This window comes from Salvelinus namaycush, chromosome 9, assembly GCF_016432855.1.
Source record: "Salvelinus namaycush isolate Seneca chromosome 9, SaNama_1.0, whole genome shotgun sequence".
In the NCBI taxonomy this organism is placed as follows: Eukaryota; Metazoa; Chordata; class Actinopteri; order Salmoniformes; family Salmonidae; genus Salvelinus; species Salvelinus namaycush.
Window position 1 is genome coordinate 18,329,282 of NC_052315.1, and position 27,747 is coordinate 18,357,028.

General features: G+C 42.5%; 1 protein-coding gene across 1 annotated transcript; it reads right to left on the bottom strand.

Moving 5' to 3' along the window:
- Positions 1-11,411: 11,411 nt before the first annotated feature.
- LOC120053179 (tight junction protein ZO-3-like) lies at positions 11,412-26,828 on the bottom strand. Its single transcript, XM_039000343.1, has 28 exons — positions 26,589-26,828; positions 26,160-26,284; positions 25,276-25,378; positions 24,818-25,097; positions 24,568-24,671; positions 24,179-24,368; positions 23,884-23,965; positions 23,020-23,117; positions 22,846-22,927; positions 22,646-22,758; positions 22,294-22,491; positions 22,118-22,184; positions 21,396-21,481; positions 21,094-21,196; positions 18,706-18,794; positions 17,989-18,061; positions 17,690-17,757; positions 16,079-16,138; positions 15,401-15,558; positions 15,030-15,138; positions 14,628-14,847; positions 14,199-14,401; positions 13,902-14,077; positions 13,559-13,769; positions 13,338-13,438; positions 12,675-13,196; positions 12,488-12,537; positions 11,412-12,290 (listed from the first exon to the last, which is right to left on the bottom strand). Exons 1-28 carry the CDS (start codon positions 26,634-26,636, stop codon positions 12,179-12,181), a joined length of 3,831 nt encoding a protein of 1,276 aa, XP_038856271.1. The 5' UTR covers positions 26,637-26,828; the 3' UTR covers positions 11,412-12,178.
- Positions 26,829-27,747: the final 919 nt, after the last annotated feature.

Below are 27,747 nucleotides of genomic sequence, written 5' to 3' on the forward strand. Positions count from 1 at the left end.
CAGCTGTGGGTCTTTCTGGGTAATTCTCGAAGAGCTTTGCACACCTGGATTGTACAATATTTGCCCATTATTCTTTTTTAAGAAATCATCAAGCTCAGTCTAGTTGGTTGTTGATCATTGCTAGGCCGCCATTTAAGTCTTGCCATAGATTTTCAATTAGATTGAAGTCATAAATTAAACCAGGCCACTCAGGAACATTCATCTTGGTAAGCAACTCCAGTGTGTATATTTTACTTTGTGTTAGGTTATTTTACTGCTGAAAGGTGAATTTGTCGACCAGTGTCTGTTGGAAAGCAGATTTATCTTCCCCAAACCCTAGTACTTGCCGATGACAAGCATAGCCATAACATGATGTAGCCACCACCATTCTTGAAAATATGAAGAGTGGTACTCAGATGTGTTTGCCCCAAACATAACGCTTTGCATTCATCCTTCTTTACACTGTCATTTAGATTAGTATTGTGGAGTAACTACAATGTTGTTGATCCATCCACAGTTAACACAGACATTCAATTTTAACCGTTTTAAAATCATAAATTGGCCTCATGGTGAAATCCCTAAGCGGTTTCCTTCCTCTCCGGCAACTGATTTAGGAAGACTGCGTGTATCTTTGTAGTGACTGGGTGTATTGCAGGGTTTCCGTTATATCACACGACACAAGTCACGACCTCACGATAGTTTAATTTACAATAAACATAACAGTAACATCATCCAGTAGAATTGTTAAAAGAGTGAGATCATTTGAGCTTTGGAAATGTGAGCTTTCATAAAATGCATGTAACGGGCTGTCGTTTCACAGGAGCATTGCAAAATAAGTTCTCTCAGTGAACCAGCCTTAACAAATGTGATTATCCAACATAATTTCCTTGTTTTGTGGCCGTCTAGAGTGGCCTCTCAATTGCTGTGGTGCTAAATCGCAGCGGGAATGGGGAGTGGGCCGGCCCTGGTGTTCGTTGACAGCCACGTTTTGTTATTGCAAGTAGGCCTAATTAAAATGTTCATGCCTAGGCTAAATTAGAGTGAAAGCAACCTATTTCCACTGTAAATTAAATTAGAGTGACCTAGATTGCATTTGAAAACACCTGTGTTTTGTTATTTATTAAAGCTGCAATATGTAACTTTTTGGGCGACCTGACCAAATTCACATAGAAATGTGAGTTACAGATCTGTCATTCTCATTGAAAGCAAGTCTACGACGTGGTAGATCTGTTCTATGTGCGCTATTTCTATGCTTCCAGGTCAAAATTTTTGGTTTTGCATCTTTTACTTTCGGTTTTGTACAGCAGCTTCAAAACACCTGAAAATGCAATGTTGGGTTATTTTTAATGGTTTTGTCAAATATTTTTCACAGTGGTTTAGATAGAATGACTGATTCTCTACACTTTTCCATAATTTTTATTTATGTTAACTATTAGAATTTTAGCAACCAAGAAATGGCAGAGCAATTTCCGCATAATGCATCTTTAATTCAAATGTTCGTACAAATATCCTATAGGACAGGTTGTTCGCAAATTGTGTTTTCCTTTCAATAAAAACCTGTCATGTTGGTATAAGAACATTGTTCTACTTTAATGCAACTTTATTTATATTCTGTTAAGATTAATTATAATAATCTAATTGTGATTTTGAGCACCGTTGGTGGACACCCAATGAGTTATGCACCCAATGCATATGGATGTCTGGTAAATTAAAATCTTGCCAGTCACATTGTCCGGGGACACATTTTTCTAATGGAGACCCTGGTGTATTGATACAACATCCAAAGTATAAAATGAATAACTGCACCATGCTCAAAGGGATATTCAATATCTGCTTTTTTTAACCTCCCTGGTCTATGTGGTTGAATCTGTGTTTGAAATTCACTGCTCAATTTAGGAACCTTACAGATAAGTGTATATGTGCCGTACAGAGATGGGATAGTCATGATTTTTTTCATTTTAAACACTATTATTGCACACAGATCCCATACAACTTATTACGTGATTTGCTAAGCAAATTTTTACTCCTGAACTTTTTTAGGCTCACCATAACAAAGGGGTTGAATACTTACTGACAAGACATTTCAGCTTTTCATTTTTTATTAATTTGTCAACATTTCTAAAAACATAATTCCACTTTGACATTGTGGTATTGTGTATAGGCCAGTGACAAAAAATATATATATTTTAAAATTCAGGCTGTAACAAAATGAGGAAAAAGTCAAGGGGTGAATACTTTCTGAAGGCACTGTATATTTCACTAGTAGATTAAATATTTGCTAAACACTTAAACGCAAGAGTCAATAACTGAAATACTGATGGTGTGTCTCTGTGGTTTGTCAGAATTGAACTCTGAGATAAGTTAGGTTCCTAAGGGAAACTGTAACTTCCGATATCATGTGATAGGTTCAGCGGGAGATTAACCTCAGACCATCACAAGGCTAGGCTGGAAGCAGTATTGTAGTATTGACAGTGTCACAGGTCAGACTGAAGCAGTGGACTGTGAGGAGGAAGTCTGAAAGAGTTTTCTGTCAAAGGCCATCCATCATAGCTTCCTGTTTAGATTTCTACAACAGTCATGTTGGGTATGTTTACAATAAGAAGGTGGAGACACCATAACCCTTCCTTCGCTTTGAGAGCAAAAAACCCATGTTCCAAAGTGAGACCATTTTTGTTGGCCTGACTCTCTCAAGCTGTTGAAGATGAAAATTGTTCAGTCACTTATGTTGCACTTCTTTTATCTTATTGCATCAATAAAATAAATCTGACACATTAATCAGCCTGTGTCCTGAGAATGGAAAACACAATACTCTAAGGTAACTATAAATGTTTTGGGCCCAACGTTCGGAAGTTGTTGCAGCTGGAAAAACCTTTGCTCCAGCTATTTCGCTTGAGTGCAGACAGAGAGACAACATGTCAGAAACTGCAGTAAACAGGAGTCTGCTGGAGTCTGCTGGAGTCTGCTGGAGTCTGCTGGAGTCTGCTGGAGTGCGGTCGCTGCTACGCTACGGAGACTCAGCCGTTCAGTGACTGAGAGCTCTGGATCGTTTGTGCAAAGCCCCGCCATTCCCCTCGCCCCTTCCACATGCAACACGTGGTGAGCAGGAGGGGAGCAAAAACACCATTGTTCTGAGTGCATGCTAACGTGTGGCGCATCTTCACAAGTAGTGGCGATTTCAAACATCCACACAGAGACAATAAAGAAACAATAGCAAATGTTCACGATGCAGTCTTAAGCACGCCAAATAACAAAGACATGTCAATAATGTGCACACTGAAATACACTATTAAATACAAAAGTATATAGATACCCCTTCAAATTAATGGATTTGGCTATTTGAGCCACACCTGTATAAAATCGAGCACACAGCCATGCAATCTCCAGGAGCTCAATGACTTTCAACGTGGCACCGTCATAGGATGCCACCTTTCCAACAAGTCAGTTCGTCAAATTGATGTCCTGCTAGAGCTGCTCCGGTCAACTGTAAGTGCTGTTATTGTGAAGTGGAAACGTCTAGGAGCAACAACGGTTCAGCAGCGAAGTTTTAAGCCACACAAGGTCACAGAACGGAACCGTTGAGTGCTAAAACGCGTAGCACCTAAAAGGCGTCTGTCCTCGGTTGCAACACTCGCTATAGCGATCCAAACTACCTCTGGAAGCAATGTCAGCATAAGAACTGTTCGTCAGGAGCTTGATGAAATGGGTTTCAATGTCCGAGCAGACGTTCTCTGGAGTGATTAATCACGCTTCACCATCTGGCAGTCCGACAGACAAATCAGTTTTTGGCAGATGCCAGGAGAACGCTACCTGCCCCAAAGCATAGTGCCAACTGTAACGTTTGGTGGAGGAGGAATAATGGTCTGGGGCTGTTTTTCATGGTTCGGTCTAGGTCCAGTGAAGGGAAATGTTATTGGTACAGCATACAATGACATTCTAGACCATTCTGTGCTTCCAACATTGTAGCAACAGTTTGGGGAAGGCCCTTTCCTGTTTCAGCATGACAATGACCCTGTGCACAAAGTGAGGTCCATACAGAAATTGTTTGTTTAGATTGGTGTAGAAGAACTTGACTGGCCTGCACAGAGCCCTGGTCTCAACCCCGGCGAACACCTTTGGGATGAATTGGAACGCCGACTGTGAGCTAGGCCTAATCGCCCAACATCAGTGACCAACCTCACTAATGCTCTTGTGGCTGAATGGATGTCCCCGCAGCAATGCTCCAACATATTTTTATTTAACTAGGCAAGTCAGTTAAGAACCAATTCTTATTTACACTGACAGCCTACCAGAAGGCAAAAGGCTTCCTGCGGGGACGGGGGGCTAGGATTAAAACCAAAAAATATAGGACAAAACACACATCACAACAGGAGAGAGAACACTACATTAAGCGAGACATAAGACAACAACATAGCATGGCAGAAACACATGAAAACACAGCATGGTAGCAACACAAAACATTGTACCAACTCCATATTCATGTCTATGATTTTGGAATGAGATGGTCGACGAGCAGGTGTCCACATACACTACATGACAAAACATATCTTATTCCAGTTCTCTGAAGATAAGTTGTCCCATCTACAGGCTTGTATGCCTATCTTATAGAAGCCAAACTAAAAATCAAGACTCCACAGACTGAGCATGGCTGTTTGTTAACTGTACATTGAAAATGCACCTCCCTGTCCCTTTTTACAATCTAAAGTGCTTTAAGCATTGCAGAACATGGCCTTTAAGTCCTCTACCTCTCTCAGACTTAAACCTTAACCAGACAAAGGAGACTGGAGATAGACCAGATGCTTTTCAACTTTCTTTGGAGAAACCGTACCCATTACATTAGGAAAACTGTTGTAATGAACACTTATGAGAATGGTGGACTAAATTTTCTGGACTTTACTACTTTAAATAATACGTTTAAGATCAATTGGATAAAACAATTCCTAAGAAGACCCACTTCTATCTGGAATTTTATTCCTCATCATGTCTTCTCTACTTTTGGTGGCCTTAACTTCATGTTGTTTTGCAATTATAATATTGACAAAATTCCAGTGAAACTTTCTGCTTTTCATCGGCAGGTTTTCTTGTCATGGTCCTTAATTTATAAAAACAATTTTTCTCCACACAGATATTATATATGGAATAATCGGGATATATTGTATAAAAATACTTCTTTGTTTTTAGAATATTGGTTCCGAAATAATATCCTATTGGTGAGCCAAATGGTAAATGCAGAGGGTCTTTTACTCAGTTATAAGGAATTCTTATCACTTTACAAGGTCCCTGTAACATCTAAAGATTTTGCAATTGTTTGAGATGCCATTCCCTCAGGTGTTGCTCTGTTATTCAGGAACGTGTCAAGACCTGACCCTCAGAGCCTACCTTCTATTGACCCTGTTGACTCATCAGTAGGAAAGCTTTGTTTCTCTTTTGGCCCATTCAACAACAGAGCGATACGAACCTTGTTTCAGCAGGATGTTGTATCTATACCTTATGTCATGCCTTATTGGAATGGATTTATTGATAATATCTGTTGGGAAAAAGTTTGGATGTTGCCACACACATACCTACTTGTTAACAAAATTAAGGAAGTTTCCTTTAAAATTATTCATAAATATTATCCTGCCAACCACTATATGAAGAAGTTTAAGGAAAACATCAACTCAAATTGCTCCTTTTGTAATGACCACCCAGAAACAGTGTTGCATCTTTTTTGGCATTGTATTCATGTAAGAAAATTGTGGCAAGACATCAGTAGATTTATAATTGAACACATTTATGACGATTTTACACTATTGTGGAGAGATGTACTGCTTGGATTCTTTACATACGATAGAAATAAGCGGAAACATTTTTATGTATACACAAATGTAAATTTACAAACAAAAAAACACATTTTCTTACCCTACAAAAAGAAATTGAACTGTATTTTAAGACTATTAAATACTCTACTAACAAAAAAGCTGTTAGAATTGTAAGTGTATGTATGTCCCTTAAGGTCCTTGTGTAATTGTAATGTGATATTGCACCCCCTAGCTCGATTGTCCATTTTATATAATATATATATATACTTGAGTTCCCTCATGTACTTTCTGTAGTGATTTGTTGTTAATAAAATAAAATAAAAAAATGATGGACCCTTGGGCGCGTTCGAGCAGATCAATTTTGTAAAGTCCTCGACCATCGACAGAGATTCTGGCCGTGCTCGAGAGGATCAAAACCACAATGTATCATGGGTAAATTATGACTGACTGATCTGCAAATAGTAATGAGACGTTATTTTTGATGCAAGATGATTTGTAGATCAGTCAGTCAGAAGTTGCCTGCAGTCGTTTTGATGCTCTCGAACACGGCCACTGTCTATAATGACAAGCTCTTGTCTCTGCCCTAACAATGGGAGGCATTGTCCCAAACGCTGAAAGGCAGGCCACTTGGTTTTATTAAGCAGCCCAAATGGGGATATTTTGTATTCTCGGATGGACAGATTTTGACAGGAGTGAATCCTCTCGCTTTGCCTCTTCCTATCTGCTGCAGTTGACTGCAAGCTTCTGCAGTTGCTCTTCATCAACTTCATCCTGCAGCCAGTGCCTGCATTGTGAGAGGCTCTATTGTCAACCAATCATTCGGATGTTTTTGTTTGAAACACGCAAACATGACCAAAGGCATGTCTGAAACAGGAACCAACTTCGCTGTGATTCATGTATGCAGCTCTCTCACCAATTGATATGCTATATTTACACAGGCAGCGCAATTCTGATAAAAAAATCACAAATTGGTCTTTTGACCCATCAGATCAGCTCGGAAAAAGAACTGATGTGAAAAGAGCTGATGTGAATGGTCAAAAGACCAATTAGTGGAAACAATGTAGCCTACAAAGTATTCAGACCCCTTGACTTTTTCCCCATTTTGTTAAATTACAGCCGTATTCTAAAATGAATTAACTAAAACAATCTTCTCAGCAATCTACACATAATACCCCATAATGACAAAGCGAACAGTTTTTTTGAATTTTTTTCACATTTATTAAAAACAAAAAAACTGAAATACCTTATTTACGTAAGTATTCAGACCCTTTGCTATGAGACTCGAAATTGAGCTCAGGTGCATCCTGTTTCCATTGATCATCCTTGAGATGTTTCTACAACTTGATTTGGACATGATTTGGAAAGGCACAAACCTGTCCATATAAGGTCCCACAGTTGACAGTGCATGTCAGAGAAAAAACGAGGTCGAAGGAATTGTCTGTAGAGCGCCGAGACAGGATTGTGTCAAGGCACAGATCTGGGGAAGGGTACCAAAAATGTACCAAAAAACACAGTGGTCTCCATAATTTTCAAATGGAAGAAGTTTGGGAAAACCTAGACTATTCCCAGAGCTGGCCGTCCGGCCAAACTGAGCAATCAGGGGAAAAGGGCCTTGGTCAGAGAGGTGACGAAGAACCCGATGGTCACTCTGACAGAGCTCTAGAGTTCCTCTGTGGAGATGGGTGAACCTTCCAGAAGGACAACCATCTCTGCAGCACTCCACCAATCAGGCCTTTATGGTAGAGTGGCCAGACGGAAGCCACTCCTCAGTAAAAGGCACATGACAGCCCGCTTGGAGTTTGCCAAAAGGCACTTAAAGACTCATACCATGAGAAACAAGATTCTCTGGTCTGATGAAACCAAGACTGAACTCTTTGGCCTGAATGCCAAGTGTCACATCTGGTGGCAACCTGGCACCATCCCTAAGGTGAAGCATGGTGGTGGCAGCATCAAGCTGTGGGGATGTTTTTCAGCGGCAGGGACTTGGAGACTAGTCAGGATCGAGGCAAAGATGAACGGAGCAAAGTACAGAGAGATCCTTGATTAAAACCTGCTTCAGAGCGCTCAGGACCTCAGACTGGGGTGAAGGTTCACCTTCCAACGGGACAACAACCCGAAGCACACAGCCAAGACAACGCAGGAGTGACTTCGAGACACCTCTTTGAATGTCTTTGAGTGGCCCAGCCAGAGCCTGGACTTGAACATCTCTGGAGAGACCTGAAAATAGCTGTGCAGCAACACTCCCCATCCAACCTGACAGAGCTTGAGAGGATCTGCAGAGAAGAATGGGAGAAACTCCCCAAATACAGGTGTGCCAAGCGCATCATTCCCAATAAGACTTGAGGCCGCAATCGTTGCCAAAGGTACTTCAACAAAGTACTGAGTAAAGGGTCTGAATACTTACATAAATGTGATATTTCCATTTTTTTTATACATTTGCTAAACCTGTTTTTGCTTTGTCATTATGGGGTATTGTGTGTAGTTTGATGAGGGAAAAAACAATTTAATACATTTTAGAATAAGGCTGTTACCTAACAAAATGTGAAAAAAGTCAAGGGGTCTGAATGCTTTCTGACTGCATTGTAAATGTACAGTTTGAGTGTAGTATGGGGGTTGGAGACACGCTTATTTTGACCTTACAAAGAAAAACAATGTATTAACAATGGCCATAGGCTGCGTTCACAAATGCAGCCCAATTCTGATATGTTTTCCACAAATTTCTCTTTTGACCAATCACATCAGATCTTTTCACACAATATATTTTTCAGTCCAGAAAAAAATCATTTAAAAAAAAGATCAGAATTGGGCTGCCTGTCTGAACCAATGATTTATATATACACACTAGATGACTAATAGGGTGCGCTGTGTCTAAGCATCCGTCTCTTCATCTTGGCACTTCCACACCGTTGTAAAACATGTTTTAAAAACTATAGAAATGCATTTATGAATGTCTACATTGTTTTTGCCAGGTTTATTCTATATGCATATTTTTTTATTATATGTGAGCTAAGCATAAAAAAGTAAATAATCTAAAAACATTTTCGTTAAAGTATACTTTTTAGAGATTACTAACTGTCCCCATTATAACAAAAACATTTATATAAATGTAATGTTGTCCTTGAAACATTTGAATTGAAATAGTATCGAATTTCATTAATTCATGACCGGTGGCTTCAATGCCTCTCAATGGGCAACACTTAGCATCAGCAATTCAGGGTTTACAGTGGGGCAAAAAAGTATTTAGTCAGCCACCAATTGTGCAAGTTCTCCCACTTAAAAAGATGAGAGAGGCCTGTAATTTTCATCATAGGTACATTTCAACTATGACAGGCAAAATGAGAATACAAAATCCAGAAAATCACATTGTAGGATTTTTAATGAATTTATTTGCAAATTATGGTGGAAAATAAGTATTTGGTCAATAACAAAAGTTTCTCAATACTTTGTTATATACCCTTTGTTGGCAATGACAGAGGTCAAATGTTTTCTGTAAGTCTGCACAATTGGTGGCTGACTAAATACTTTTTTGCCCCACTGTATATACATCATTGGTTTAAACCAGGGCTCTCCAACCCTGTTCCTGGACAGCTACCATCCTGTACCCTAATCTAGCACACTTGATTCTAGTAATTAGCTAGTTGATAAACTGAACCAGGTTAGTTTACAACTGGGGTTGGAGCGAAAATGTATATACACACACACACGTACAAAGATGACTGACGGGGTGGCTGTTTTGAAGTCATTTTGGTACTCCCCCACCGTTGTACAAAATATTTTGGAAGCTATAGAAATGCATTTATGTGTATATTTTTTTTTGAAAAGTACTAATGTTACTGTCCCCACTACAACAAAAAATACTTAGATACATGTCATTTTGTCCTTTCATTTAATTGAAATACTGTAGAATTCCATTAATTCCTATGGGGGTCTGCTTCCCAATGTGTGCGACCGGTTTGGCCAATACGTAGCATCAGCAATCCAGGGTTTATGCTGCATTCGTAACCAAGTGGGAGGTGGGAATTTACCAGTTGTGACGTTGTTAATACCAATTGGATGCATTCAAGTGCTTTGAACTTGAGAAATCAGATTTTACCCTTTAACTCAGTCAAGCAGTAAAATCAGATTTTACCCTTTAACTCAGTCAAGCAGTAAAATCAGATTTTTTAAAAACCCCATAAAACTACACTTTATTCAACAGCACAGACTGTGAAGAGAGACACACACAGCATTCACAAACCCATGCTGACACGCACACACATTTTAATATTATTTTGCTGTATTATTGATTTTGTTTTGTAGATATGTTATGGTAGAGTAGTGTGTAATACTGTGTTGTATGTAACTGTGATTGGACCCCAGGAAGAGTAGCTGATTTCTTGGAAGCAGCTAATGGGGATCCGGATTAAAATACAAATATTGGCTAATGGCCAACAAGCTGCATAAACCATAAACTAAATTCCCACTTAGTTATGAACGCAGCATTATATACATCATTGGTCTAAAACGCAACCATAGGCAGCCCAATTCTGATCCTTTTTTCACTAATTGGTCTTTTGACCAATCAGATCAGCTCTGAAAAAGATGTGATGTGGAAAAAAATCTGATGAAATTGGTCAAAAGACTAATTATTGGAAAAAATATATAAGAATTGCGCCCAACTGTGTAGACAGCCGTAGGCTAAAAAAACAGCCATGCACAACATTAACATTAATGGGAGGTGTCAGTTAATACCATCTATGGATACTTGACAGGAATTATGAACATGTGCAAAAATTGCTAATTTCAGTGAGATGACTTGAATAGGATTTGTGCCACGAATACTAAAACGCTAGCATGTTAAAACAGTGCCAGGGAAACTAAACAAAAGCATGGATTGCTGTCATACCTTGTCCATAGACTGCTTACAGGTTTAAAAAGACAAATGATTAAATGACAGATTGGTTAAACTATCCCTTGAATATAATATGTGCTCAGGCTGCCATTGTCATCATGCATCACAGCTAAACTGAGTTTCATTCATCCATTATACAGAAACATGTTGGATTATTCAACCAAGATATTTGTAACACAGGGATGTTACATTACAAATAGTTATGGGTGGACAAGGTGAGGATTTTCTATTCTGTTCTAGAATTAAATGAAAAACAATGACAAGGGCAGATATTCATTGCCATATCTGTAATCTTTAATGAACAAAATCTTTACAAAATCAGTCATTTTAACAGACAAATGAAGCAGGATAGAAAATTGAGCTTCATTATATCCAGTGTTCTGTGAATGTCCATAATTGTTTTTGGAGCATTTCCCATTAAAGCTAGAATACTTAGTTGCGACATCCATATTTGGACTTATAAATGAACGATGTACACCCATTGATTCTTCAATATTATAAATTGTGTGGTTCGAGCCCTGAGTGCTGATTGGCTCACAGCTGTGGTATATCAGACAGTATACCATGGGTATGACAAAACATTTTTTACTGCTCTAATTACATTGTTAACCAGTTTATAATAGCAAGAAGGCACCTCAGGGGTTTGTGATATATGACCAATATACCACGGCTAAGGGCTGTATCCAGGCACATCGCATTGCGCATAAGAACAACCCTTAGCCGTGTTCAATTGGCCATATATCACATACCCCATCAGAACCCAAAATATAAGCTTGTTATACTCTATGGTTTGTAGACAAAGTAAATCTAAAACACTGAAAAGCCTCAATATGGTTAACTATATATATAATTTTAGATAATCAATGGTCAGTCCTTGCATACATAGCACTCGTTTTGACCCCAAAGGTGGGGTGACCGCTGTTATTGTTTCAATTTAGGATTCCAGCTTTAAAATGTTTTTTGTTCAAATGACATCCTTGACAGCAAAGTTGTTGGTAACGACTCCATAGTTTTGATTTAAAAAATTGCATTTATTTAAAAAAAAAGGTACACACAATTCAGTTCAGTCTTACCGCAAATTGTAGAAATACAAAAACCCTGAGTTTTTTTATTAGAATTTCCAGTGAAATTAAACATCTTCCTCTCTTGGAATTAAGCATAAAGAAAGGTGAGAGCTCTGGTCTGCGGAAGCCATTGCCTAAATTCCCATGTCTGAAGGCAGCCCTAGCATTGGCCCTCCAACTTACCTCTCCAAAGAAGATGTTGGTCCAACAGAGGGACAAAAAAAACAAGTGATCCTTGAAGGTTGAAGTTGAGAGCATTTCACATCTCCCATTTAAGAGGCTATTGCCTCGTTTGTGCAGGCGACTGCCAAATGACTGAACTTTATCATAAATAGCGACTGATTAGGATTTGCAGATCAGTAAGTCACATCACGGATTTGATGCTCTCGAACACGGCCGTTGTCTGTGCTCTCTAGAGTTATAGTTCTGGAATGGTGTGCTCTAATCTAAAGTTCTGTAGCTGGACCCCACTCGATGTCATCAGCCTCTTCATTGTCAGAGCTGTCACTGCCTTGGATCCGAGTGCGTCTCGTTTGGACAGCCTGGTGGTGAGCCAACCTATCAGGAGATAGAGAGAGGGCATTACTAACTGTCAGTTCAGTCTTACTCAACTTGGATAGAATAATTTGGACTAGGACTGGAGTAGTTGCTCAATTGCTAAGGTTGGTTTATAGATAGGCATTTTGATGACCATGCAATTAAACAAACATTGTCACACAGATTAATATGATCAGATATTGGTCTACTTCACTAACACAATGAACGATGGAGATGCTTTCCTCTCCTGAGATTCTGCCATACGGGTCTGAAAGAGTGAAAGAGGTCATGGGTCAAAATCACTGGAGACCAAGTTAACAGAGTATTTGAGCCTTTGGAAGGAAACTACAAGTTAGAGGATCTGTAAGAGTTTGTGCTATGCTGGACTGACAGCCCCACCAGTACCTGTTGAAGTTTCTTCTCTATGACTGACAGTGTGACAGCTGGGGGGCTCTCTGGCAGCAGTTCAGCCGACGGGGGCTCAGGCACAGAGACAGAGACTCTGGGGTCAGGGGCTATGAAGTCAGGGGGTGTGTCCGAGGGGGTGGTTGGGACAGCCTGGTCAATGGCCCTGAAGTCCGAATCTGAGAAGCTATGATAGGGTCGGGTGTCATCAGCAACGTCAACGTGAGGAGGGCTGTCAGATGGACGACGGGTCGATCTGGGCTCAGACACATGCATCAGGGGTGGAACCTCTCTCAGGGACTCGGGGGAGGGGCCGGGGTACTCAGAGGCAGGCTCTGAAGACCGGGCTAGAGCGGTGAGCCTTGACATCTGGGGCTGATTGCTGGGATCAAATGGTTCCTCCAGGTCCTCATTGTCAGTGTAGACCTCTCCGTCTGTGTCCTCTAGTTCGCTGGCAGCACTCAGGTAGTCTGAGTGGGTCCGGTCCAATGCATCCAGCTCCTCCTCTCCGCCTCCCTCCAACTAACACACACACACACACACACACACACACACACACACACACACACACACACACTTACTTATTTTTTACTTTATTCCACCAGGTAATTTGGTGAGAGCAAATTCCCAGTTTTACTGTGAGCTGGTATCTGTCTGTGTTACCATGACTTCTGAGTCCCAGACAGGTTTGGCCTGCTGGTGTCTGATCTTGTCTTTCAGAGTCTCATACCACACATTACAGCTGGGCTGGAGATCAATACGAGCTGGGAACAATGGGACAGTTTTTAATAAAACCACTTGGGACATGTTTTTTTTTACAGATAAACCATTTAAGAGCAAAAACAACATGTATGTGTTTTGATAACACAGGTGTGTGTGTTAACCTGTGAACAGATGGCTGCAGTGCTTCCTCATCTTGAGGGCCTGTGCGTAGAGGCGTCTGGAGGTCTTGTTGGAGTTGGGGCACATCCTCTGCCTCATGACCTTGACGTCCTTCCTGCTGTGTGGGTCCAGGAACAGCACCATGGGGTGGTACTGGATGTAGTTCAGACGCTCCACTGCAGTAGGAGTAATGTCCAGCAGAGGGTGCTTGTTCTGGAAACAGAGTGAAGAAACACACAGGGCATTTTTCTTCAATTCTGGTACTGGAGTCAAACAAGCATACAGCAGTTGTACGTCTGCTCTGTCTCACACCAAAACAGATCAAGTCCCAGTTTGTTTCATCACCTTCTCTGCAATCCTTCGTACTGTGTCCAGCTTGATGACCGTGGAAGTAGTATCTGTGCCACTACTATGAGGAGCCATCTCTGCCACCTCATATTCATCAGGCATCTCTCTGGCCAGCTTCTCCATGGCCACATCGTTCAGAGGACCCATGATGACGATTGGCCGTTTGAAATTAGCTGGAGAGCCACATGGGTCAAAAGATGTACATGTGTTGATTCATAATACAAAAAGTACACAAACGTTCAAAGTGTTTGACTATTATGTGAACTATTATGCAATATATAAAACTGTCCCTACCTTTTCTGAGCAGAACTCTCTCGTATGCTGGGAATTTGCCCTGGATGGTAAGCTGGAGCAGGTCATCATGAGTCCTGCGGACGTTCTTCTTGGCCCCTCTGAGCCCCCGTAGTTTCCAGAACTCTGCCCTGGGTCCTGAGACCTGGCGATCCCCTTCTCCACTGGCCCTCTGAGCCTGCTCAATTCTGGCCAGAGTCTCGGCCCTGAGAGAGACGGAGAGGAAATACCATGGAAAATATGTTGTAATAGAATTATTGTGGAATAAAAGCAACCCCAATGACAGTATCTTTAAGTGTACACATTGGAAATAAGTGCAGTACGTTGCTCTCAGGTGTCATGCTCTGTAACCATATGTATCTTCATACATCCAAATCCAACCAACCAATGAAGGAATAAACCAAACAACCAATCATTCTAGTCTCAACTCACCTGACCTGGTTGGGGATGGTGCCCTTGTCCAGCTCATGCAGGTCGTTTCCCATGCGTATAGCCAGCCACTTTCCCAGCTTGCCCCTGTGCATGGTGTCTACTACCCTGAACACCTCTCCCCTGGTGAAGGCTAGGCCGATGTTGCCCTCCACCTCGTTGTCATAGTGGGTCCGGACGTAGAACGAGTCCCCCAGGTTGGACTTCAGGATCTTCTTGTAAACTGACGAGAGGAAGAATAACTCAGTCATTTAGGAATAACTTAATCATTTGTATGTACCTTATTACTGGGGTAGATTTATTACCAAAGTAATTATATAGAAAATGTCACACTGACAAGTCCTCTGAAATCAACTACAATTCTTCCACCCCTGCACCTGCTTCAGTCTCTGAGGTAATACTCACTGTCCATCTTGTTCTGAGTACGGATGTCGACCGGCTCCCCTCTCTTGATGTTGATCAGGAACATTGCAGCTTCCTCACGGTTGAAATAACCAAAGTCCACCCCATTCACCTACAACAAGACCATAGCCCATAAGTGGTGAAAGACGTGTTGCATATACTGTCCTGTAGATACTGTAGATCAGCACTTCAGTGGTCACCAACACTTGTCCCAGAGAGCTACAGTGTGTGCAGGCTTTTACTTTAGCACAGCATTACATTTTTATTAAACAATCAAGATCTTAGTTGAATCAGCTGTGTTCGTGCTGGGCTAGAACAAAAACCTACACACCCTGTCCCGGTGGTAACCACTGCTGTGATCAGTGGGTCTTCACCTGCATGATCTGGTCCCCCTCCTTCATGCCCTGCTCCTGAGCGGGGCTGTTGTGCTGAACCCCGTCCACAAAGATGCCCACATCATTGCCTCCCACCAGTCTCAGGCCAACGCTCCCCTCCTTCACAAACGACACTGTGTTCAGATCTGAGCTGTATCAACCGAGAGTAAACACAGTTTTGAAAAAAGGAGTCACATCAAAATGAGAATTTATGAAGGAGCATTGTCCAGTCTTAAATGCTACAGACTATAGCAGGGTATCCCTACTGGCAGCAAAACAAAAACAAAGTTGTTTGTTTGTTATTGTTGGACATAAAAGACTAAAAACACCAGCAAATCAGCTCCAACTAATTTTAATTTTGGAAATCTGTTCCAAAGTATTCCCACGCATAAAGAAATGCGATTGAATACAAATGTAAGCAAGGTTAAAAAGTATTATTTTAGTCAAATATTATATCTGTTTCGGCTAGCATGCAAGTAGATACCCATAAACTTCCAGTCATTGCGTTAATGCTAGTTAGCATTGACTTGAAAAACTACCACTTTATACCTTTATACTGGACACACAGACACAAAAATGGTATCCACGAGTTCATCTGACTGGGGAAGTAGATAAAAGGGCCTCATCGCCAGTATGCCTTTAATGTAGGCTATATGGGTATAAATAAAACAACTCACCCCAAGCTAGGTGTAGGAATGGAGTCTGGGGGTAGGGAGTAGAGGGGTTCCTCTGTCTTGGCTGAAATGGAAATAACAGTTAAGACCTTCCATCCAGAGTTACTAATAAACTCAGCAAAAAAAGAAATGTCCTCTCACTGTCAACTGCGTTAATTTTCAGCAAACTTAAAATAAATACTCATATTATATTCATATTTGTATGAACATAAGATTCAACAACTGAGACATAAACTGAACAAGTTTCACATACATGTGACTAACATAAATGGAATAATGTGTCCCTGAACAACGGGGGGGTCAAAATCAAAAGTAACAGTCAGTATCTGGTGTGGCCACCAGCTGCATTAAGCACTGCAGTGCATCTCCTCCTCATGGACTGCACCAGATTTGCCAGTTCTTGCTCTGAGATGTTACCCCACTCTTCCACCAAGGCAAGTTCCCGGACATTTCTGGGGGGGAATGGCCCTAGCCCTCACCCTCCGATCCAACAGATCCCAGACGTGCTCAATGGGATTGAGATCCGGGCTATTCGCTGGCCATGGCAGAACACTGACATTCCTGTCTTGCAGGAAATCACGCACAGAACGAGCAGTATGGCTGGTGGCATTGTCATGCTGGAGGGTCATGTCAGGATGAGCCTGCAGGAAGGGTACCACATGAGGGAGGATGTCTTCCCTGTAACGCACAGCGTTGAGATTGCCTGCAATGACAACAAGCTCAGTCCGATGATGCTGTGACACACCGCCCCAGAACGTGACGGACCCTCCACCTCCAAAATCGAACCCGCTCCAGAGTACAGGCCTCAGTGTAACGCTCATTCCTTCGACGATAAATGCGATTCCGACCATCACCCCTGGTGAGACAGAAAACCGCAACTCGTCAGTGAAGAGCATTTATTGCCTGACCTGTCTGGTCCAGTGACGGTGGGTTTGTTGCCGGTGATGTCTGGTGAGGACCTGCCTTACAACAGGCCTACAAGCCCTCAGTCCAGCCTCTCTCAGCCTATTGCGGACAGTCTGAGCACTGATAGAGGGATTGTGCGTTCCTGGTGCGTTCCTGGTGTAACTCGGGCAGTTGTTGTTGCCATCCTGTACCTGTCCCACAGGTGTGATGTTCGGATTTACCGATCCTGTGCAGGTGTTGTTACACGTGGTCTGCCACTGCGAGGATGATCAGCTGTCCGTCCGGTCTCCCTGTAGCGCTCTTACGCGTCTCACAGTACGGACATTGCAATTTATTGCCCTGGCCACATCTGCAGTCTTCATGCCTCCTTGCAGCATGCCTAAGACACATTCACACAGATGAGCAGGGCCCCTGGGCATCTTTCTTTTGGTGTTTTTCAGAGTCAGTAGAAAGGCCTCTTTAGTGTCCTAGTTTTTCATAACTGTGACCTTAATTGCCTTAACGACCGTTCCACAGGTGCATGTTCATTAATTGTTTATGGTTCATTGAACAAGCATGGGAAACAGTGTTTAAACCCTTTACAATGAAGATCTGTGAAGTTATTTGAATTTTTATGAATTATCTTTGAAAGACAGGGTCCTGAAAAAGGGACGTTTCTTTTTTTGCTGAGTTTACATTATAAAGAGGACATTGGAGAGCTGATACTTACAGTAGACTGGAGGGTTGCTCTTCATTGATATCCCAGTGCGGACATTGCCATTGGCTCTGTGTGGAATACTACAAGAGATGCATTACCATTCACTCACATTTCCACAATAACACTTCTACAGTGAGTTAGAGGTCAGAGAAGGTGGAAGTGAGCACACACTTGTGATCAGAATGACTTGAATAGTGACAGTGACTTTTGTCACAGAGGAGCATTCTTTTTTTTATGGTGGTTAATAAAAACTGTTCTTTACCTGGTTGTCTATAGTGGTTTCTAGAAGATACTGTAAACTAGAGTTTTACCTGTGGTTGCTCTCCACATCTGTACTCCCAGACCTCCTAGGGGGTGAGGGTGTACGGTCCGAATCAGAGGAACCTTAACAGGGCAAACAGAGGATCAGGATACATATCTGGCCTTAATGGCCATGTACTCTTATAATCTCCACCCGGCAGAGCCAGAAGAGGACTGACCACCCCTCAGAGCCTGGTTCCTCTAGGTTTCTGTCTTTCTATGGTGCTTTTCCTAACCACCATGCTTCTACATCTGCATTGCTTGCTGTTTTAGGCTGAGTTTCTGTATCACATATTGTGACATCTACTGATGTGAAAGGGCTTTATAAATACATTTGATTGAAATTTGACATCGTGCCTTCAGATAGTATTCATACCCCTTGACTTATTCTACACACAATACTCCATTATGACAAAGTGAAAACATGTTTTTATAATTTCACATTTATTGAACATGAAATACAGATATCTAATTTACATAAGTATTCACACCTCTGTTAATACTTTGTCGAAGCACATTTGTCATTATGAGGTACTGTGTTAGAGATGGGTGTGAGGAAAACAAATCTAATCAATTTTGAATTTAGATTTTAACACAACAAAATGTGGAATAAGTTAAGGGGTATGAATTCTTTCTGAAGGCACTGTACATGTTCAGACCTTAGGATTTCCAACCCCAAAATTCCATCTTCTTAGACGGTGCTCATCTTTCACAGGAGGGACACTGACCTGAGACTGGACTGGAGGGGGTCATGCCTTGTCGAGGGGGGTCCTGTCTCACTACTGGAGCTGGAGAAGACTTCATCTCAGGCAGAGCTCTGGGAGAGAGAGAGAGAGCAAGCACACTCAATATAATGCCCTTACTGTGTCAACTACTTGAGGCCCCGAGCTGACAAGGTAAGAATCTGTCGTTCTGCACCTGAACAAGGCAGTTAACCCACTGTTCCCAGGTAGGCCGTCCTTGTAAATAAGAATTTGTTCTTAACCGACTTGCCTAGTTAAATAAAAGGTTACATTTAAAAAATAAAATATTCAGGGGTAGGCAACTAGATTCAGCCGTGGGATGATTTTTGTTCAAGCGAATGGTCGGGGAGCCGGATTTTATTTTATTTTTTTAAATGTACCCAGCAAATTTAACACGTTTTTTATTTATTTAACTAGGAAAGTCAGTTAAGAACAAATTCTTATTTTCAATGACAGCCTAGGAACAGTGGGTTAACTGTCTTGTTCTGGGGCAGAGCGACAGTTTACCATGTCAGCTCAGGGATTCGATCTTGCAACCTTTCGGTTACTAGTCCAACGCTCTAACCATTAAGCTATGTAAGACCAAAAAGAGCTTATTTTTGAAAATATGTCATACTCTAATTACATTTAGACATGATCACATTTAACCAAATTCTTGTCAATTTATTTGACTAATAACGTGCACAAAAAAAACACTGACAGTTTTGGCCTGTTGCTGACCTCTGCCTTCAGAAAAAATTCATACTCCTTGACTTATTCCACATTTTGTTGCATTACAGCCGGAATTCAAAATTGATTAATTAGAGCTCTCAATATTTACCCATGTATTTTTTTCAAAATTCTTCAAGCTCTGTCAAATTGGATGATCATTGCTAGACAACCATTTTCAAGTCTTGCCATAGATTTTCACACAGATTTAATTCAAAAATGTAACTCCGCCCGTAGACTTTGGCCTTGTGTTTTAGGTTATTGTCCTGATGAAAGGTGAAATCTCCCAGTGTCTTTTTTCCTGAAAATCTCCCCAGTCCTTAACGATTACAAGAATACCCATAACATGATGCCGCCACCACTATGCTTGAAAATGTGGAGAGTGGAACAGTAGTGTGTTATGTTTGGGGCAAATCAAATACAACTCTGTATTCAGGACAAATAGTGAATTGCTTTGCCATATTTTTTGCAGTATTACTTTAGTGCTTTGTTGCAAACAGGATGCATGTTTTAGAATATCTTTATTCTGTACAGGCTTCCTTCTTTTCACTCTGTCAATTAGGTTAGTATTGTGGACTAACTACAATGTCGTTGGTCCATCCTCAGTTCTCTTATCACAGCCATTAAACTCTAACTGTTTTAAAGTCACCATTGCCTCATGGTGAAATCCCTGAGCGGTTTTCTTCCTCTCCGGCAACTGAGTTAGGAAGGACGCCTGCATCTTTTGTAGTCACTGGGTGTATTGATACAGCATCCAAAGTGTAATTAATAACTTCACCATGCTCAAAAGGGATATTCAATATCTGCCAATAGTTGCCCTAATTGGCAAGGCATTGAAAAATCTTCCTTTATTTTATTTAACCAGGTAGGCTAGTTGAGAACAAGTTCTCATTTACAACTGCGATCTGGCCAAGATAAAGCAAAGCAGTTTGACACATAGAACAGAGCTACACATGGAATATACAAACATACAGTCAATAGTATAGTAGGAAAAGTCTATATACAGTGTGTGCAAATGAGGTAGGATAAGGAAGGCAATAAATAGGCCATGGTGGCGAAGTAATTACAATATAGCAATTAAACACTGGAATGGTAGATGTGCAGAAGATGAATGTGCAAGTAGAGATACTGGGGTCTTCCCTGGTCTTTGTGTTTGAATCTGTGTTTGAATTTCACTGCTAGTCCGAGGTGACTTCCAGATAAGTCTATGTGTGGGGTACAGAGATGAGGCAGTCATTCAAAAACTGTTAGTTAAACGCTATTATTGGAAACAAAGTGAGTCCATGCAACTTATGTGACTTGTTAAGCACATTTAAACGCCTGAACTTATTTAGGCTTGCCATAACAAAAGGGGTTGAATACTTAGACTCAAGACATGTCAGGCCAGTGACAAAAAAATCTTATTTTAATCCATTTCAAATTCAGGTTGTAACACAACAAAATGTGGAAAATGTCAAGGGGTGTGAATACTTTCTGATGGCATTTGTCAGTGTTGTTTCAAGTGTTCACCCAGTTCCTTGTATAAGTAGACTAACCAGTCTAGCATCCTGGCTTTATCTTCAGAGAATCTAGTGCACTGAAGCAGTCAACTATTGAAACCGTTTTGACTAAACGTGTTTGTGTGCCAATGTTATAGAAGAGTTGGTGTGTGTCTGTCAGCCTGACCTGTATCTGTTCTTGGATACCCTGGAGCTGGAGCCTCCACTGTCTACAGACTCCAGTCGAGGGACTGACGCATAGCTTGCCTCCGACTCTGATCCTGAGCGCCCTGGGGATATGGACACACACATTTTTGTATTTAACCAGGTAGGCTAGTTGAGAACATGTTCTCATTTACAACTGCGACCTGGCCAAGATAAAGCAAAGCAGTTCCACACATACAACACATAGCTAAACAAACCACAAAACAGACCACACATGAGCAATAATAATAAGTTACAAATACAGGTAAGTCAATACGCACACACCTTTAACAGGATGGCTCGTTGTGACACTGGGGGCTTTCCACTTGGGGGGCTCCACCTGGGGCAACATGGCTACCAAGGGAGTGGCTCTGGAAGAGAAGAGGGAGGTTGGAGTGAGGGAGGAAGACAACAGAACTCAGTTACGTGTGGAAAGGGGGACCCATGGCTAAAATAGATAATGATAAGGATGAGAAGAGTGATATATTCACCTTAGGGCCTCTGGGGGAGCTGTCTCACATGGCTAATCACGTCATGAGCATATGGACAATTTAGCATCATTGTTGTGTTAAATTCGAAAAGAGTACCTCAGTCTGTTATTCATGCCATGAATGCTAAACAATCCATGTATCATTTCAAATGCATTTTAAGATTAAGTCAGGTAAGAGGCAATCTGTTGCTTTGATCATACTGCTGATTGCTTTTTGACCAGATTCAACCACATGTACAGTAGAGACGTGCTCAGTGGAAGTCGCTTTTATTTTATTGTTAAACAGAACCTCACAGTAGGCACAAGAACAACATGTATTATGGGGTACAACGTAATCGTCAATCAAGGCCGACAGACCAAAAATAAAATAATTCATGAAAACTTAACAGTATATTAATAATAGCACAAGAGTGGAAGGAGGAGGTGGGTGGCATGCATCGGCTGCCCAGTGCCCCAGTCCGGGGGCTCCTGCTGGGACTTGGGGGGGTAGGATGGTAGGGGTGGGCCTCATCGGTACCTGTATCTGCTCCGGGAGTCCTGGCTGTGGGCGGGCCCAGAGCTGCTGTCTGACTCAGATTCAGAGTCTGGTGAGAGAACAGGGGTAATGCTCTAATTATGTGGCCGTTTCTACCTCGTTTCAATGCACTTAACGTTCTGTCAAGGTGTTCCTGTTGTGGAACTTGAGGTACTGACCTGGGAGTGGGGCTTTGACAGGAGAGGAGACCCGTCGAGGAGGATCCTGACGAATGGTGATGGGGGAGGCTCTCAGTGTCCTAGGGTGGGGCAGGTTAGGGAGCACTCTGTATCTGGAGTGGTCCTCTGTGACTCGGGAACTCTCTCCTCTTCTGGGGGGTGGGGAGGCACTGCGGTCCGAGTCCGACTCTGACACCACTACACAGACAGACAGAGAGTGAAGGAGAGCAAGAGACAGTGAAAGAGGAGAGATAGACAGTGAAGGAGAGAGAGGGAGGGAGAGAACATGTTATTATCATGATCCACTCAGTGTCATTTGATGAGATTTCCCTATAGCCCGTGTGGTGTTTACCTTTGCGAGGTCTCAAGGTGGAGGAGGAGGGACGGGAGGAACGTGGGGCGACCCAGTCAAAGACGGCAGGTGAGGCTTTGGAGTTGGGGAGGGTGGACAGCCCTGAAAGAGTTCTACAGCAAGAGAGAAACACCCTCCAATGAAACACACTAAGACAGATAATATCAAACCAAATGTGTCTAATTTGAGGTTGAACCCACCTGTATTTGTTGGCGTGGTCTGGGCTGTCCTTCCTGACAGGAGTGGGTGATGCACTACGGTCAGACTCAGACTCTGAGAGGGCTGGATTGAAATACACAGGTCAGGTCAGGTCAATATGACAGGTTACGGATTACACATGAGTGGGATGGACCAATGTTTATGACTGGACTCACCTCGGTGAGAGGGGTAGGCTTTAGCAACAGGCCGGGACAGTGTCGACCGCACCGGGGACGGATCACGTGACTTAGCTACTAGAGGAGGCTCAGCTCTTCTGCAACAAGCCAGAGAGACAGAATGCCTTGTCATACATAGGTTAACAGCAGACTTGTCACTTAAAGGAAAAATCCACCCTTTAATTAACAGTGTTAAATAACACTAATATGTGAGAACAATATTTTTTTGGTGAACAAATGTCATTTTTGGCATTATAATAAGGTTGGTAGCAACATGGAAAATCGTTGTGGAAATCTGTTGCAGTCGACTACAAAATCCACAATGCAATGCTCTCTCTATGGGCTGGCTGGCTAGGTAACTGACTACCTAGCTAGGTAGCTAGCAAGCTAACATGGCTACACAATATCAGCATGTAAAGTAACTAGTTAGTGCAGTTAGTTTAGGCGATTTCACAGCTATCAATTTAGTAGTCTTCTCGAGGTAGGAATATCGCAAAAATATGATCAATGGCTCATTCGAGAGAAGATCTCCTCCCGAGGTATGACATCAGCCAGTATTAAAATATGACATGTATGATAGACGTTTTTGCGATGTAAAACTTCCATTGTAGTGAGAGAGACTTTATCACAGTGCTACGTCATACCGGACGGATTTCTGCCGGCTTGAACGACAGTAACTCAGATACACATAAAAACATGAAATGACCCAGGTAATCAATAGAACATCACGCGGAGATGCACAAAAACAATATAACATTCAAAATGTGTGAACCGTTCCTTTAAGAAAATGTTGGATTAAGTACAGACATCTCAATAAGAAGATCAGAATAGGTGAAATAAGCATGTTGTTTCAGGTGAGGTAACCTGCGTGTGCGTCGTTCTCTAGTTGCAGAGCGTGACACTCTGTCTCTGGGAGTGGGGATGTCTGTATCCAGGTCTGAAATGTCTGAGGACAACCAAGGAAAGACATTAAAACCACATACTGGATCAGCTAGCTGTTCAGGAGCTGCTTCTGACATCACATTTCACATCAATCACTTTTCTCCTCCCCCAGCCTCGGTTTTCCCCCTCCTTCCACCTTCCCTCCCTCCAGTCATGAGGTGCAGTGCTGATGCTACATTCTCTCCCTAATACACTACTTCCACCCTCTCTCCCTCACCCTCCAGTTCAGAGCTGCTGTTGCCGCGGTGGTCCTCCTCGCTGTTGGGGGCACTGTCCTGCACTTCTGGGATGCTGACCAGGAACTTGCGGTCGTCTCGCAGGACCATCATGGTCAGCTTTCCCCGGGACTTTTCCACCAGGTGCTTGGTCTCCAGAAGGGACAGGTTCTCTGTGGTCATCCCATTGATCTGAACAGGAAGTTGAAAAATGATGTGGTCACACAATGCAGAAATCTCCTTGGCTTCATACAATGACACGACAAATATTGAAAAAAAGACACTGTTAGAATACCAAAAGCATTTGGTTTATGGTCCCAGTAAAAAATCAAATCTATGTACAAACCAAATGTTTTGTGATGAAATATCATAACAGCCTGCTTTCGCTTACCTTGAGAATGAGGTCTCCCTCCTGCAGAGTGCCCTCCTTGGCAGCCAGACCCGTCTCAGTCATGTGTTTGATGAAGATCTGGCTTCCCAACTTCAGTCCATACTCTGAAACAGGAAGGCAACATGAAATTGATATAGATGGGTGAATGCAAGGCTTGCACTATGTCAGATCTGCGATGACGTTTTGAAACCTTTTGCTACGGCGTGGTATAATAAACACGCCGCAAATTCTCTCTCCTGTTTCTCCTTACCGTCTGTGAGTTTCTTCTTCAGCAGGGTGGCTTTGATTGGCTTGTCTGGGAAGGCCTGCTGTGGGAGCCGTTTGTACCCTGAACTTAGCGGCAGGGCATGAGCGGTCCCGTTGCGGTCGAGGGCGGAGCGGTAGCGGTCAGCTTTGTGGGCCTGGTCACTACCATCGGAGTAGCGTCGGGGCCTCTGTGGGAGGTCCTGGTCCAGCAGGTTGGAGTAGGAGGCAGCACGCGAGGGTCTGGTGCTGGCGGGGAGCTGGATCTTACGAGGACGCTTCACTGTCTGAGAGAGGGAGAGTCAGTAACACAGCTGAAAAATGTATTACATACATTTTTTTCTGGTGTACTGAAATCATGATCTCACATCCATAACCTGGGGTTGGAGTTGCTCACAGATCTTACGAAGATGTCAAGAATAACTCATCTAAACAGAACAGAAGATAAAGTTTGCCAGTACTCACTATGTTGGCTGTTTTGCCACATGACTTGAGGTTCTGGATGGTGAAGGTAGAGTAGACATTCTCCATTGACACTCCATTGACCATGACGATCTGATCTCTGACGCTTTTGGAAAGGGACGAGATGTAGAACAAGGTAATCAAGCACTGCTAAGGATCAAACACATGCCATTTTAAGTGTTTGTATGTGTGTGTGTGTTTATATACAGTGAGCTCCAAAAGTATTGGGACAGTGACAAATGTTTTGTTGTTTTGGCTCTGTACTCAGCATGGTTCACCCATCCATATTGGGGGAACCATTTAGAAATTACAGCACTTTTTGTACATAGTGTCTCCCCCCCATTTTGGGACAAATTCACTTGTGTGTATTAAAGTTGTAAAAGGTATTTGGTCCCATATTCATAGCACGCAATGACTACATCAAGCTTGTGTGACTGCAAATTTGACCAATAAATAATGTATTGTGTCATTTTGGAGTATCTTTTCATGTAAATAAGAATATAACGTTTTCTAAACACTACATTAATGAGGATGCTATATACATTTTGGAGTCACTTGTATTGTTTTTTGTTATGGCAGTATCAGCCAATCAGCTCCTTTGTTGTTCAACGCAACGCGCCATTCCATAATGGCTACTGCTAGCTAGCATGAGGAAAAAAAGGGCAGTTTTTTCCCCTTTTCGTCCCCAATCTTGGTGTAACATTTGGGATAATGGAACAATTCAGAGTACAACGCATTTCTCATCCCTGGATTGAGGTAGGTTTTCCAAGCCATATCTCGAGATGGCTCTGCAGTGTCAGGAAGTCTGTCTGACCCTAGTGCAGCTGTAAGCAAGCAGGTTGGCTCTACTGGCTAGCCTGAAGGGTAAAGGTGTATAGGTGACTTACAATAGCCGTCCCATAGCGGGTCCGTTCCGCACCACATCTGAAACTATCACGGCTGTGTCCCCTGAGTCCGGGTTCGGCTGGTCTCTGCCTCCTGATATCGCAAAGCCAAACCCCATCTTGGAATCCTGCCATCAAGAGAGAGGGAGGGTGATAAAGGGGGGAGAGAGAGAGTGAGCACATTCCATCAGCACTGAAGTGTGTCACCTGACCTGTACCTAGAGTAACAGGGAGCAGGGCATGTCTTTGTTACTCTTAATTCCTGCAGTTCGCCACTGAAACTGATAGTTTTGAAGTCCATTCTAACTAAAGTGGTTCAGTAGGCTATTTCTTTCAGTGTACCTTGATGCAAGTGAAGTACTGTACAATTTGTTTAGTTTCAGGTGACAATATAACATCAAAACACTGACCGACCAAACAAGAGACACTTACTTTGCCGAGTGTTATAGTATGCTGCTCGAATATCGTTAATTCCTCCATCTCCGGTTCCTGAAAAACCAAATATCACACCCATTACAACATGCTAAACCAACAACAGAATACAGGCATTCTCCACTTGGCCATTAATGAACAGGAGCAACTTCAACAGAAGTCCGATAACAACATCAGAAGCAGCTGTTTCGTGTCCTTACACAGCCCAGTGTTGTTTAAGAGACAGTGAGGAGCGAGTTAACAGAAACGTGTCCTAACTGTCCCATTCCATTCTTGTCTGGCAGGTATGGGGAGGGGCCACAGGGGAAAGACTCAGCAGGCTGCACTTATGGCCTTGCTGTGACATATGACACCAGGCCATTGTTCAATGTTGTGCAACGTTACAGAAACCTGCAGGTAGAAACGTAATATAGCTGACTATATTCCTTCTGCTCCCTGCTTCTAGTCATGTAGAAAACTGTCTGTTCTACACAATGCATTTCTATATGAAACGTTTCACGTGCCTCATCCAATTGAACACACCTTTAGATACAAATCTGAGGACAGTCACCAACCTACGATAGTGAATCAAATCAAATACAGTGAAATGCTTACTTACAAGCCCTTAACCAACAATGCAGTTAAGAAAAATAAGTGTTAAAGTATTGTAGCGACCCGCACAGACAGCTGTGTTCTTTCGGGGGAGGGAAAAACTTAGCCAGCTAGCTAGCTGACAAATGTGGCTAGCTAACGTACGTGAGAACGGGGGTTGAAAATGCTTCGAGGGAATCCGAAAGTGAAGGTGGAGGTAGGGGACGACTTTGGCTAAGGAGGTGCGTGTGTATGGACGTCGGAGGATCTGGCCAGGGCATCGGCGCACAGAGGCCGCTTGAGGGTGACCGCTAGAATGATGGCCGCTGAAGCGGACATGAGTGCTTCGTTGACTGTTCTTCGCGTGGACCAAAAGGGTGACGCTGCGGGACGAGGAATGTGTGGCTCAGGATGGTAACAAACATGGCAGCGCCCAGTCCCCGATCGCGTCCGTATCTGTTAAGAACCCGAAGTACTCCGGTAAGGCGGATTGGGAAGCTTTTCATGCTCAGTTTGAACTGTTAGCTCATTTTGGAGGGGGGGAGGGTCGAATGAAGATAGTGGCACTGCAGTTGGCTTTGTGCCTCAC

Excerpts from the sequence above, each read along its gene's own strand:
- LOC120053179 (XM_039000343.1), bottom strand. The coding sequence starts at position 26,636 with ATGGAGGAATTAACGATATTCGAGCAGCATACTATAACACTCGGCAAA. Across the intron at positions 25,098-25,275 it reads GTGGCAAAACAGCCAACATA|ACAGTGAAGCGTCCTCGTAA; the intron begins GTGAGTACTGGC and ends TCCCTCTCTCAG. Across the intron at positions 12,538-12,674 it reads TAGAGAAGAAACTTCAACAG|ACCCGTATGGCAGAATCTCA; the intron begins GTACTGGTGGGG and ends TCACTCTTTCAG.